A 15,113-nucleotide genomic window follows, 5' to 3' on the forward strand; every position below is an offset into this window, starting at 1 on the left:
CTCAGCAGCGATATCTGTCTAACATACAAAGCTATGTCAAACCCAGAGCTGTTGGATATGCTACACTTAAAGAAATCCCAATCTCTCTGAACCACATGCTCCAGGGACCTAAACCTTGTCACCACAATAAACAGAACATGCTGGAGGGATAGATTCCTGTCCCAGAGACTTCCCATACTCTGGAACAAACTACCCATTCATATCAAGCAAAGCTCCTCATTGGCCCTCTTTAAGAAAAATCTCGACAACTGGATAGGAAATAGAAAATTCACCCCGGGGATCACTTCTGTGACACTGCTTGATAGGGCCACAGGAAAATAATTGGGTGGCGAAAGCCAGGGGACCTTTTTGGCTAGGCTTATATAGGCCCCAGGGCTAATAGCCTAGTACCTACCTATGAAAATATTGTTACACGACACATATATGTCACAGTGCTATGTACACAATGACAACTTTTGTACACGTATGATGCTTTGAGTATTGACATGCACATACATGTTCAGGGGATACTCACATTCATTATTTGTAGGAAAATACCAGCATCTGTTTGCCTAGGCAGCTTCCCCTTTTCCCTCACTTTACTTGACATGCAGAGACATTGCCACATTCATGAACTATAGACAATTCCACATGCCAGGTAGACATAAGATGGAAGGGAGGACACAGGTTTGCATCTTGACATGCATCACTCATTCATATGCCCATGCTGGAGCTACCACCATCTGGCATCTGTGCTATACCACTGGTCTATCTACTGATGTGTGGCAAACTGTGGTACAGTGGCTGCCAACACCTGCTGATAGCTGTCTTTGTTGGAATAAATTGTCTGTCTGTGTTTGGTACAACACACTGGCACCACACGCACACTGGGTTGCATAACAATTAACACTGTCTAAACCACATAGTAGGTCTTTGACCCTGTCCTTATAATACATACCCACAGGGTCATTCCTGCACACACCCTCAACAGCCTGTTATGATCACATCACCATCCTAACGGTGTAGCCTCACACACACAAACACACACACACCACACCCAAGCTCTTGGCCATGACATCACTACCACTGCACACCTGCATGTATATCATCCAATAAGGATATTTCAATTTATATGCTCAGTTAGCAGTATCATCCCAGGCACAGTAGCATACCTTGCAGCTGTGCAGTACACCAGTAGGTACCATTACGTCCAATCATCTGAAAAACTCAAAGGAATGTCTTTCTCTCTTTTTTTATCACTGTCCTTTTCTCTCTTTCTTTATCACTGTTTGTTGTTCTATTTCTATTTATTTTATGATTTTTTGCAGCATTTTCACAGCTGTCCTATGGTGCACACAAGTCCTAACTCTGCCACCAGCTATTTCTTCTTCTTCAAGCACACCATCAGCCTCAGGCTAGCCCTCTTCACTGGATGATAGAGGTCCTGTGGCAGGCTGTGATCTCTAGCTGTCCTCAGTGGCTTTAAACAGTTGCTCACTGGACAGGAGTGTTCTTTTCCCCTATTGGTGATACTACAATGGAGGAGGTCACAATTCATTGCATAGCAAGAGTTGGAGTATGTGATCAAGCATGTTGTGGACCAGTATCCTGAGGCCCATATTGGCCACCTGGAGGAGATCCTTTTGCGGCTTACAGAGTTGCTCCACTACCTGGCAATGCTGTTTCCACAATCTGAGGCAGGACTTAGTGCCAGTGGGAAGGGCAGTCACTCTGGTGACTGACCTCTTCTTAGCCTAGCCCAACCCAGGCTGCACAGTCAGGAGTTGGGTAATCACCCTATCCTATGCTCACCCTCCTTATGAGTCACCCTCACAATGTCTGTAATCCATTCTTTCCCATCACTGTTTGCCTTCTATCTGTATATATGTCAGTATATCCACTGTGACCTCCATTTGTGTCAGCACCTCTGTTTGTCTTTGTGTGTCACTGCTTCCATACCTCTTCCCTCTTTCCATTCTCAGGTTTCCCCTTATATCCTTCCCACGTACCCTCCCCTGAGTCATTGTGTATATTTTTTGGCTTGCTGTTTCCCCTTTTCTGACTTTCCTATAATCCCATTTACACCTGATATCAATGAATAAAAGTGCATATAAACATAACTGGGAGCCAATTATTGTGTCTTCCAGCCTTTCTTGTAGTGTTGCGATGTAGTATACATACACGCACATAGACTCATACATGCATACATGCATTGATATTGGTATTTGAGTAATCCATAGCTACATTTACATGCAAACCTCTTTCTCTGACAAGCCTGTTATGTCCAAGAGTGGGTTTCTTAATTAGTTACTGCTTGGGTTGTGAAATTCCTACTTCTTAACTGATAGCCATATTGTAACTTTCAGCATCTCCTCGTGCACGGCATGTTTCTAAATCCCACTGCATGCTATTCAGCACAAAATCGATGGAATAACTATTTTTATATAACAAATACTTTTCACATCTAGGCAGTATTACAAAGAAATCCAAAAAAAATGTATTTTATATTTAACAAAACAAAATAATTTTAAAATAAAAAAATGACAGCACCGGGAGGATAAAGATTCAGCATGCAAATCTCTCTAAAATGAGCAGTGTCTCAGGGTAGTGCCAATACAAAAGCCTTTAATCTGCAACTATCTATAAAACAAATACTACTTTTTATGCATATACCCTTTTTCATAAAAACAGCGACATATGAAGAAAATATTTTCCATATTTTGAACTTGCTCTTTTTCCACAAAAACACGTTCTTAGAACAACAACAATAATAATAGACTCCATATTCCAAAATGAAGATACAGGATACATGCAGTATGTGGTTTGGGTCTGACTTTAGTTATGTAAAATATTTTTACTGTAGGGCTAGACAACTTTGTTTGTGAATTTTGGCTTTGCCAGTCTTCACAAATCGTGTGCCCTATATGGCATGTTGACAACACTGTATAGAAAAAAAATGCCTTGAGTTGTTGGAATTATGACAAGATTTACTCTCTGACAGCCAGGTTTTGATCCTGAAAGAGCAAATGTTCATGCCAGTCAGAAGAAAAATTCTGTTGTTATGCCTTCTTCCCCAGGACATTTATTTTTTCACTTTTTTTTTAAACTACTCATGCAGTTGCTCTGCATGCATGGTTGTATGCTGCTTAGCTGTCATGTGACTGTTCTAGCACACACCTCTCAACTGTCCAAATTTTTGCAGAATGTCTAGATTTTTGCCTCATATTTTCAATGTGTTCATAATACAGTTTGTGGTTTTCTGGATTTTTGTGGCAAATCATTGAGGACTGAATTCAGTATAAAATGACAGGCATTTGAGTTTCAGGTTTCATATCTTGCAGAAAATACATGGTAACACAAGACCTCTTATTCTAGTAACTTTCTAAGTTTATAAAAGCAATATTTAAAATAGGTCCCTATTTTTGTGGCTTTGCCCCCCCCCCATAATTTTTTTCTTTGTCCAGATTTTTTGTGCCAAGAAGTTGATTGCTATGTTCACGCATTGTATCTGACATATAATATAAATATTTTACAAGAATGTAAGGTTTTTGAAAGATTATGTGGAATAGTTCTGAAATAACATTCATTTAAAAGAATTCAATTACTACCTGGGAGCCACAGAAAGAACACAGTCGCACCTAATTTACTGTGCACAGGGATGAGAAATACATGATGGGTAGAATGTACATGTTAATAATAGACCAAGACATAAGTTTGTGAGCTGTCAACTTTCATGTTCTCCTCTTTGGTGAAGGTGATGCTAGTCAGTGAAGGAAATTACAATGAAGTGACTTATTTTAGTTTAAAAAGAAACAAGATTTATTTACTGAAATTTGTATTGGATAAGAGGAAACTAATGATTCTGTAGGTAGTAAGATATGCCAAAAAAGTATGTTCACATCTGCATGACTGAAGAATTAACATTCATGTAAAATATAAAAAAAATTGCTAACCATTGGGTCAGCTGAGTCTATACAAGGTATTTCAGCCTTCTGTCTAGGAAATATGAAAGAAACAAGTTTTTTTCTTGAATGACTCAAACAAAGACGAGTCTTAAACTGGACAAAATAGGGTAAAGCAAATATCTGAAACCAAACCAGTAAGTTAAGTGCCACACAGCTCATTTTGCCAAATCTATCTAGAATGCAAGACTCCAGGAACGGAAATTACTTCTTGATGTACTTTGGATTTATGATGTGCAGCAGAGATGATAAAGCACACACTATTTTGTCAGTGGCATTTAGAAATCAGGATCTAATTATAATCTGCTTTTTAAGGCCTACAGTCCTAGAATCACAATGTATCCAGCCTGCATAAACGGCATCCTTCAAGAATGATTTCAGCTTCAAAAGTAAAATGTTCACTAGTACTTTCCTGGATGGCCTCTAAATGTTATGAGATGTTTTAAACACATTAGCTTTGGCTATCAGTACACGTAGTCTAGGCACAATTTGTACACAGTGTATCCAGCTGTATTATTTTATATGTTTATATTATACATTTTTTCTCAAAATAGAAATTCTGGTTGTAAATGCTGAAAACGTTAAATATTCCACTTGTTTTGCTAATTATTTAATTTGGTTATTAAGTAATTGTTCTATTTATATTTTATTAAATGCAGAGTCAATTAAAATTTCTTGGAAAAAGTGATTTCAGCTAATGTGTAACCCAAGATGCTGCACTTTCCTACCACAAATATGCATTAAAACAGCAATGGTAAAGAGGTATGTGCCTCTGAAGACAGTACTACTGCCTGTATTAAGGTGCTAAGTCTAGTCAGCTTTTATCCTGCTGAAAAAAAGCTTCTAGAACACTACCACAAGTGGGACCATAGCTGTGGGTGGGACTATGGGACTTGCAATAGGCATGATGGGATACCTTGTATAAAACAAATCCTTGGACATAGCCATCAAATATACAAGTGTCACTATAAGGAAGGTGGTAACAGAAGAATGCCCAGGGACTCGAGTCATATCCCATGGCTGCAACAACTGAAATATTCTTCCATACCTCTCAACCTCCAGCTCAGAGAATCAGGGACAAAGGACCTTAAAATCAGGGACATTCAGGGATGCCTAATTAACATAAGATATGCATACTTAAATAAGTGCATTAATGGACACGCCCACCCATTCATTCAATTACACAAAGACAGGGCATAATTTTAAGCATTTTTATTAAAGAATTATATACATTGACACGTCAATATGAATAAGTTAGTGACAACCAGCTACAGCAACTTATAATCCTATACATTCTTGGGTCCTAACAAGATCAGTAGGCTAGATAATAGAAAAATGTATTCCCACTAATACAGAAAGGGAGACAGCTTGCTTGGATACTACCAGAGCTCTCAAAATCACCTAGAAACCCACAACATAAACTGCAGTCCTGTCCCAAGGTCCACAAATGCTCAGCTGTTATAATAAATTAAGAAATGGACACACTGTATCACCACACTGTCTGCAACTTCTACATCTTGGAAGGAAATGTTGCAATGCACCCAGAGAAAGAGGGAAGCAAGCTTGGGTGATACTGAAAGTCTGAAACAGGAATTGAAATCAGTAAACAAATGAACATCATGAATAAGCAAATAATGGGTAAACAAACTATGATCATGAATAATCGAACAATGTACTAGAACTACAAAGAATGCAAGCTAAACAATCTTTGCTAGTCCCACAACTAATCTAACTTAGACTTCTACCTGTCACACTTCTCATGCTACTGCAGTAAACTTGCTTTCAGGGACAAATCCAGAAATAATCAGGGACCCTTGTAAAATATTAGTACTATTAACTCAAGACACTGGCAGAATAAGAGAATGTGAACTAATATACATTTGCTGAAGTAAAATAAGTTTATAACTCTAATTATTGTCATTATCTGTGCCTCAAACAGGCGGCCATGGTGGTGCAGTGGTTAGCATTGCTGCCTCACAGCAAGAGGTTCTCCGGTTCGATCCTCGGCTGGGGTGCCTTCTGTGCAGAGTCTGCATGTCCTCCCTGTGGTCGCGTGGGTTCCTCCGGGTGCTCCGGTTTCCTCCCACATCCTAAAGACATGCTGTAGGTTGATTGGACACTCTAAATTGGCCCTAGGTGTGAGTGCATGTATGTGTGTGCCTTCTGTGGAAGGTTGGGCGCCGGGCTGGCAACTCGACACTGTAAAACTCCACTGCCAATCATGAGCAGACAGGTGATCCGCTGTGGCGACCCCTAACCTGGAAAAGCCAAAAGAAGAAGAAGATCTGTGCCTCAAACACTGCATTCACAGTTATTGTGGGTTGTTGTGACCACAACTCTCAATCTTACACACTCCAAACTAAGAAACACAGCCTCTCATAATGTGTAACAAATGCGCAAATCAACAGCAACCAATAACTTAAATTAGCAAGCTCATAGAGTGGCTAAAAAGTACAATTTTTTTCCTACAAAAATTAATTTTGCTTAATAAACATGATTCTGTTCTCTTTGCCATGGATATCGGTTAAAAATACTGAATGTGTGACATACCCTTTCAATGTAGAACTTTGAGGGACAGTAAATTTTTAAGTGGTATGTAATCAAACTTAAAATACCTGGTGCTGCTTAAGAGAACGTTTACTGGTCGGTTTTTGTTTTCCAATAAATGTAAGGTATCCCCTGTTTATATCTAAAACAAAAACACCAGTGCTATGAGGGTATCTTACCTTTCCAAGTGTAAGTAATTATGTGGGTATGTGCCTGATAGGCAGATGGTCAGCATGCACTATACTATATGCCAGATCAGAAGGTAAAAAAAAACTGTACATAGGAACATGATTCCAAACAGCACCCCAAACAACCTGAAAATAAACAGGAAAAAGGCAACTTAAATTTCGTCATGAAAACACAAAACTACAATCCTGATGTCCAGAAATCAGCACTAAACTGTAACCTAGTTACTCCTCAGTCTGCAGCAATAGAGAAGGAGATGGAGTGCCATCGATTCACATTGTTTACCTTCCTTAAATGTGGAAAATCATATAAAATATTACTGCCACACCACATGCATTTAAAAAACATATCTCCCGACTCCAGCTGCACATGAATGAAAACCAAATACTGACTCTAAACTACTAAAAACTCTAGTCTTTCTTAACTGACAAGACAATTATGGTACAACACAATTTATTCAACATTAGCTAATAAGTAATGCTAAACTTAACCCCCCCGTCTACAGTACACCCTTGCCCTGCACTTCAGTTAGAGCATTTACTTACCTGTAAAATAAAGTAGTGTGAGAAATAAAATCCTCAATTGCACTCACATTACAAACCAGAAAACTTCAGACCTTCTGTTCTGGGAACAATTATGAACCCACCAAGCTGCTGTTAAATTCCCTTTCAAGATCGGATCCACACCATGGCCATGACTCAGCTCAGTCCAGTTACACCAAGGCTGTCTCTCCCTCACTCGATTTTCTCTTGACTGAGTGATCTCCTCTCTCCCAAGTAGCTCCCTCCAATGCAGGTTCTCGCCATACCAAATTGCTGATGCTGCCTTCTTGATATGCGGACTGAGCGGACCTAATTGAGCACTTCATCCATACCAGGTATGCCACAGCCGCTTCTGCACAACAGGAAATTAAGCATGCAAAACTTGTGCAGTAAAGCAATGCTCTGATTGGCTGGGATGTCTACAGCCAGAACAGAGCATGCTTTACTGTAGATCTTGGGTGTACTTGCACCCAAATTGGGCACTCGGGAAAGCAAGCTTATTTAAGCTTAAAAACGGGTGCTCCCAGTTAATTTGGGACGATTGAGAGCTATGTATTCTTCCAACCCTTTAAACAGGATTAGTACCATCTTACTGGAAGCAGTGTGGGAGGTGGTCATGGCTACAACTTTCAGGCTACAGCTGGCCCAAAGTGCATGGGGTTAGAGAGCAGCCTTTCCAGTCAATGTCTTTTAGGTCAAGTGACCGTAAGAATGCAAACTGAGTAGCTGAATCCTAGCATGAAAAAGAAGGTATGGCTATAGAGATGAAAGAGATTACTTTCGAAACAATGAACTCAGAAAAAGTCAAGAGCTAAAGCTGAAGCTGAACCATAGGATTCAGACAACTAAATGACTTGCCAAAATAATTTCGTTCTGTTGATTTACAAACTTTCAGCTCTTTTGTTTCTTTCACATTGACCAATTCATTATTTAACATTATTACTTTTTCAGCATGCAGATGGCTAAATCCCATTTGTTACTGTAAAACCCATCTGTAGCTGTACTAGTGTCCCTACCTGTCTTCCACCGTTGACTTCACTTCTTTATCTGTATTAAGGTTACAATAATGCTTAATAAAGCAGTAACAAGTGATTTCTCTATAATGTTGTCCCAAAAGAAAAACAATAAAAAAGTTGTGCTTAAGCAGTTACAACCAGAAGTGAAGCTGCCTTTTTAAATTTAATACTAGGCCAACAAAGTCCACTTAAAGCTCTCTGTTATAATATGAAAGCTTACCTGGGTTTTACAGCTAATCTCACTGATTACCTGGTAAGGCACACATTTTTTAATTAGTTTTACAAATTCTTTTAGTAAGTTACATTAAGGAATGCAAAAGAAATTACTTTTTGTTGGGTTATATAACACATCCTTCAGCCTCATTTATCTATCGATTATATTTTGCTTGACAAGTAAACTATATGAAATGACAGAATAAGCACATTCTTCACTTTTTGACAGGGATGTGTCTATTGCATAACAAAATGAAAAATGAACACTCATCTGACATGTATTTCTTACCAAAGGTCTTACCTTAAACTTATGCTCATAATTTTCAAAAGCTTCCATGACCATGCATACAGCCTCCATGGAGCGTTCCAACCGTCCATCAACACCATTGAAACGGTACATACTACCAGATACATCCACTACCAACCTGAGCCGCTTAGGCTTCTCTTGAGGGCTACCAAGCTGCAAAATCATATTAAAAATAAAAGTTAAAACTCAACCTTACCCAAAAACAAGTCATTAGTGTGAACACAATCTCTCTGTCTCTACACACACACACACACACACACACACACACACACACACACACACACAACACATACGCACACACATACACGCTTCGTACAACACTTTACAATATTTTTAGTGGTCCAGCTGAGATAGGACAGGACTACAGAATGACACTGATCTTCTATATATATTGTCAGCATTATCTAATTCACTTATTCCTATTACTACAGGAAAGTATTTGATATAGTAACTGAATAACTAAGCATACATAATTAAGCTGCTAAACTGTATAACTCTCCTTCACCTAAAGAGTGTTAATAACTTATCATAGTACTTATGGGAAATACTCACCATAACAATAAATCCTAGAATTGTACAAATTTCTGCTACTATGTATTCCTTACTGATAGCTATTATCTGTCAACCACATAGCCCAGCACCAAAAAAACACAAAGTCACTTGTCCTACTATTAGTACTGCATTCCAGGCACTCTAGAGCTCAGAATGCTTGAATTCAAAATACAGCATATATAGGTCTTAGGTCTTTTTGCTGTGAAATGAATATTAACTAAAAGCCATATAAGTAAATTCATAACAATAAGAGTCGAAAAATGAAACTATGACAACAGAATGAATATAGATAAAAACACACACACACACACACACACACACATACACACACTCTACAAAATTCTACATGTCGATTTTCAATAAGACATGAATATAACAGAAACAAGTTTCCTATCTACTTCACCTCCCCAGCACAACCTTACTAATGGGTGCTAACCCTAACACTGCCCCTTCCCCCAGACCTAAGTCTACACCTTACCTTAATAAAAACCTTCCCATAACACTGCCATTACACAAGACACATACAGACACATATAGACACACAAAGAGACACACAATCACTCACAAACACACACTAACAACACTACATCTATCCCCTTACCTGACCCTGACCCTAAAATACACACATACAAGCAGTGAAAACCTCTCTCTTCATCTATCCCCGACCCTAACCATGATTCTCACAAACACTCAGACAAATGCTCTCACCCCTTCTAAACCTGCTCCCATTTCTCGATGAAACATTACCTCAACATTTTGACTGTTCAGCTATCTGACAAACTGATGAGAACAAACAAGTGCGTGTGTGTATATACATATACACATACATATATGTATATGCAGACACACACATACATGTACATATAATACAGGAGGGTATTAGGTATGGTTGAATGGGTTTTGCTCAATACACAGAGCATCAACCAAAATATATTGACACAATTCAGTGGCTATAAAAAAGCAATGAAACAGATCTGCTCCCTTGCAAGACCTGATTTGGGATTTTAATGAATTATCAGTCAATGGTTAAGATCGATGTTTTGAGTATCAACAATGCTGTTTAAGGATTATTGATAGACTTGCCAATAAAAACCCTACACTTCTGGTGACCCAAGTCTGGAGTGAGCCTAATCAATCTGGCTAGTAGACCTTTGGCTGTTTTTTGCAATATACACCTTATGGAGTGGCTTTCTGTCAGTCTGGTGGTAAATCATGCTTTATAATTCTATTTTATAAAGAAGGATGCAGTAAACTCACACTTGAAATCTTGAAATATCATTCTTTTATTAAAATAAGGCTGATGAGCATTGCTTCAAGTGTTCAGTATACACCAGTGTGTGTTTTTTTTCACCAGTGTGTTTTTTATTGCTAGAGTTTATAGTTGCTATGATCCTAAAATCTGCCTACTGGTGGTGTATCTTACTCCAAGTAAGAATGATTGATGTAGACCGTTAGGTGCTCAGTTGTTTTGGCACCATGAGTTTTGATATTAAATGCAGAGATGTTTATTTATCAATTAATATACTGTACAGTTTAAAATATTGTTAAACAGTGTTTGTTTTCATTATCGTATGGTTTTTATCCCTGTTAAGAATTAAATTACTTTGTCAACACTTTCACTAATGTTTCATCAATTCTGCCAAAATATCAGAATGCATTTAGGTATTTGTGACTTATATTAGTTGTTAGAAACAGTTGGTTTTGCAAGTGTAATAAAAGATCCATGTGCAGTATATTGCTTTTCTGCATCATGACTTTGTTGATGTCTGGGAGAATGGATGTTAACGTGTTATAAGTAATTATAGGAGATAGGAGTCAATTCCTACAGGGTATGCATTTAGGGAATTAATGCCCTGCAGTGAGTCCACTCTGTTAGGTTCTCTACAGGACAGAATAAAAACTTAAAAATAAGCAAGTAAAAAATGCCCAATTAGAAAACTGGGTCAAACAGATCTGCAGATGAAGGGGAACAGAATTCTACCCCAAAGTGAAAAATAAACAACGAGCATGGGCATCTGGAACCCATGGCCATGGATCTGAGTCTCTTGACTAATTGCTACTCAGCTGTGTGCTGGCTACGTTTTAGGTTTTAGAGGGAGTTGAAAGTGGCCTAGATTCATAAGGACCTTGCTGGAAAATTTTTAAAAAGGAAATTATTCCTTTTTGCAGTGAATGTTTTTTTAAATCTCCAAGGGGATAGGGCAAACAGGAAGGGAGTGTGCAGCATTGGTAACCAGGGTTGTACGGTATACAGATCAGCTGTAAGCCTAGCCACACAGTCAGGCTCCATATCAATTCTAGCATTTTTCTTCATTATGTATGGATTGGGTTTAATTTGGTACACATTGTGTCTTGTGTAGGTGGCTTGGGGGTGTACAATTTATTATTAATTTTTAGTCAAGTTAGTAGGACCATAAGAGTCTAGTAGTGTCAGTACAGCCTTAGCCAAAAAAGCCTGGGAACAGGGGGTAAGTCCAGTTTCAGCCAAAAACACCTGGGAACAAGGGGTCAGTCCAGATGGTAAGACCCCAAGGTTAAGTGTAGGGTTCCTTAAAGGGCTGAAATGATGTCAGTCATGATTCATAAGGTCCTTATTGTTTTTTAACAAGTTTTAAACATCCAAAAACACAATCATTTTAGACCATGTTTTTTTCTGAATATAGGAACACAGGGCTGAAGTGCAGATAAGTTTCCAGGGTCTTGTAACAGTGGAGGCGCAGATGCACTGAAAATGAGGCCTAGCAATTCAAAACTAAGTCTATGTTCAATTAATTTACTAATTTAAAACACTGTAAATGTGGCCTAGCAATTCAAAACAAAGTCCATGTTCAATTAGTTGCAGAGCATTATGCAGAGACAAGGGCTACATCAGTCTGCTTTGAGTACTCAGCAGGCGGCTTGGGACCATTCTAATATCAGTTCATTTTAATGAAAATTACAGGATACAGCTGACCAGTAGTGAAAGTTGTGTGGAATTGGGAAGTGGACATATAATGCTAGGGGGAAGTGAAAACGTGTATGGTTAGTAGGCTTGGCTCCACAATTCTTGTTTAGGTGGGATGGAAGTAGGGGGAACAAACTCATAGAATGTAGCTGTATCAGACACTCGAGCTGTAAGCTTTTGAACCACTTTGTTAAGCCTGGGCTCAGGGCCAGTCTGGAGTGCTTAAAATGAAGGGGATGCTGGGACAACGCCTAAGCTGTACTGTATTGTCCAAGCTCAGATCCATAAATGGGGGTAGAGCTCTAAAACACATTCTGCTTTGAACAATGTCTGGAGGGTAGGTGAAGTACCTTGCTAGAAATTACTTGGTGGTGTTCCAAAGATAATTATTATAATCTAGACGAGAATAAGAATGAGTACTGTGAGTGAGGTTTGTTCAAGATTAGTGGAGGGAATGGATGAGGTACTGACTAATGGAAAATGAGAGGAGGGTGAGTGTTATATGGAATGAGAGACCAGAATGACTGAGAGAGGAAGGGACATTCAGGGGGCAGTGAAATGAGAAAAGTGACTGGGGAGGAAAGTAATAGGGAGCAAGGTATCTATACTAATAACCTATTCAACTTTTTAACACTTGAACTATGGGTTAGACAGAAAAGCAAAATTATCAATAATTAAATGCTATCCTAATTCCCTGGTATAACTTATCCTCAAAATAGACATGTCCCATATTAGAAATGAACTAATTTAATAAGTGGTGGTTGAGTTTCCTTAGGTTCCGTATACATTTGATAGAGCAGGCAGTGTTCAATCCTGGGGATTTACCAGCTTGCAGCCTTATTTGCCATTTGAGTTCCCTTTCTTCCAGTCTGTCATTTCTGTTTCCACTAAATTCTTCTGTGTTGATGTGAATGATTAGAAAAAGAAAGATGTTGTGGTCAGGTTTCTGTTTGGTGTGTCAGGCCATGGGGTTGGTGATTATTCCTTGTCTGATGTCCATGCAATGGTGGGGTATCCAGGTCTTAAGCTTATTGATGGTTTTTCCCACATAAAATGCTGTGCACTTCTGGCACTGGGCCCTGTACACTACATCATCAGTATCACAGTTTCTGAACCTTGTCATTTTGTAGGTTTTTTTGTTGTAGGGGAGGAAGAAGGATGACTTTCTGCTCATGTATCTGCAGTAGCTGCAGATTGGAGGGCTGCATGGGTAGGTATCCAGAGTGGGTTGCGTAATTGGTGGGAAGCTTGTATTCTCCAGTATGCTCTGACATTCTTGTTTCTTCTTATTGTGAAGTTTGGTCTTGGTGTCTGTAATTTGTTCACTGTGTTGTTCTCGCTGCATCAGTTTTCGGTTATAGCCTTTTTATATCTCATAGTAGTTCAAGGAGTATGTCAGTGTGAGGCTTGTGTTCCATGTTTCATTGTCTTTTTTCTTCAGGACTTTGTGGGTATGCAGAGAGATGTCTGTATTGGTTGCCATATCATATAGAGTGTTCTTCAGTGTGATGACTGGGTCAAATATTTGATTGATTAGTCTTCCATTATATCCCCTTGTGAAGAAGTTTTTCTTGAGGTTGATGATGTTTTAAAGTAAAGAATATGAGCTCCTTGGAAACTCTGGCAATTCTGAGTTCCTGGTATTTTACTATATTGCATGCTGTTCCTGTGGAGTAATAGGTTAATTCTGGTGGATTTGCAGTACAGGTCATTGTAAAGGTGTCCGAGTATTAGGCTGGCTGTGGGTCATAGTAAATTTAAGGAAGCTGGTGGACTTGCTGACATAATCACAGAATGTCAGAAGCTGGATATCGTTAATCCAAACGATGAATATGTCATCAATGAATCTGTACTAGTATGCCATGTCGTCATAGCATGTGGACCTGTAGATTAACTCCTCTTCCCATTTTCCAAGTGCTGTATTTGCCAGGATGGGGGTCACAGCATCCCCCATTGTGATGCCACTGATTTGTCAGAAGTAATCATTCTCAAAATGAAAACAGTTATTGCTGAGAAGTTGTAAGTGGCTGACTGTTTCCAATTCTTCTGGGAATGCGTCCCATTCTTTCTGGCAGGCCTCAATGATGGCCCTAATACAGCAGCCATGGGGTGGGACTGTATAGAGGGGCCTGAACATATATTGTGACTACCCATGCTTATTTTTCTACTGAAATGTTTATAACCTTTTTATGGAGGTCCACAATGTCTAGAATAAATTACTTGTTTTCAGGTAGGGGTCTAAGTTGTACCTCCAGATAGATGGATAAGGGTTCAGTAATGCTTCCCCCACTACCTATAACTGGTCTGTAAGGAGGATCCAGTGCATTTCTGAGGGGGTTTGGGAATCCCAAAAAAGTTGAGTATCCTGGGGTGGAAGACTAAGGAGCTCCCTCAGACTGTTGATAATGAGTCTTTCTTTATGGAGATTAGTGACTGCTGTCAAGAGGTTCTCATAGGCAAGCTTTACTTTGCCTGTAATTGACAGTTTCATAGTATGCTGCTTTTTTTACCATCCCTATGATTTTGTTGTTATACGTTTGTGTGCAGATGACTAAAATTCCACTGCCTTTGTCCGCTTTCATGACTCTTCTAGTTTTGTCCTTGCTGAGGTTCTTGAGGGCCAAGAGTTCACAACTGCTGATGTTGCAAAATTTATGTTGGGTAGTTGTTAAAGGATTTTGCATATGTCCACTTTGCAGTGCTTGCCAAATGCTGTGATGGTTGGGTGTGAAGGCGGTTTATGGATGGGACTGTGTCTGTTGTACTGGGTTCACCTGTTTTCTTGTTTTCAAAATGTATCTTGAGTTTTAGTGTCCTTGTGAACATCTTCAGGTCAATGATGGTTTGTATGAGGTTGCTTCTTTG

At 39.0% G+C, this 15,113-nt stretch overlaps 1 protein-coding gene across 1 annotated transcript in view; it reads right to left on the reverse strand.

The window, feature by feature from the left end:
* Positions 1 to 15,113, reverse strand: part of VWA8 (von Willebrand factor A domain containing 8) — a 3,458,065-nt gene that overhangs the window by 119,179 nt on the left and 3,323,773 nt on the right. The window contains exon 42 of the mRNA XM_044071701.1: positions 8,747 to 8,905. Coding sequence (XP_043927636.1) covers positions 8,747 to 8,905 — 159 coding nt within the window. The remainder of the gene's footprint in view (positions 1 to 8,746; positions 8,906 to 15,113) is intronic.

This window comes from Protopterus annectens, chromosome 5.part0 (genome assembly GCF_019279795.1).
Source record: "Protopterus annectens isolate FY-2018-M chromosome 5.part0, PAN1.0, whole genome shotgun sequence".
NCBI classification, from domain to species: Eukaryota; Metazoa; Chordata; order Ceratodontiformes; family Protopteridae; genus Protopterus; species Protopterus annectens.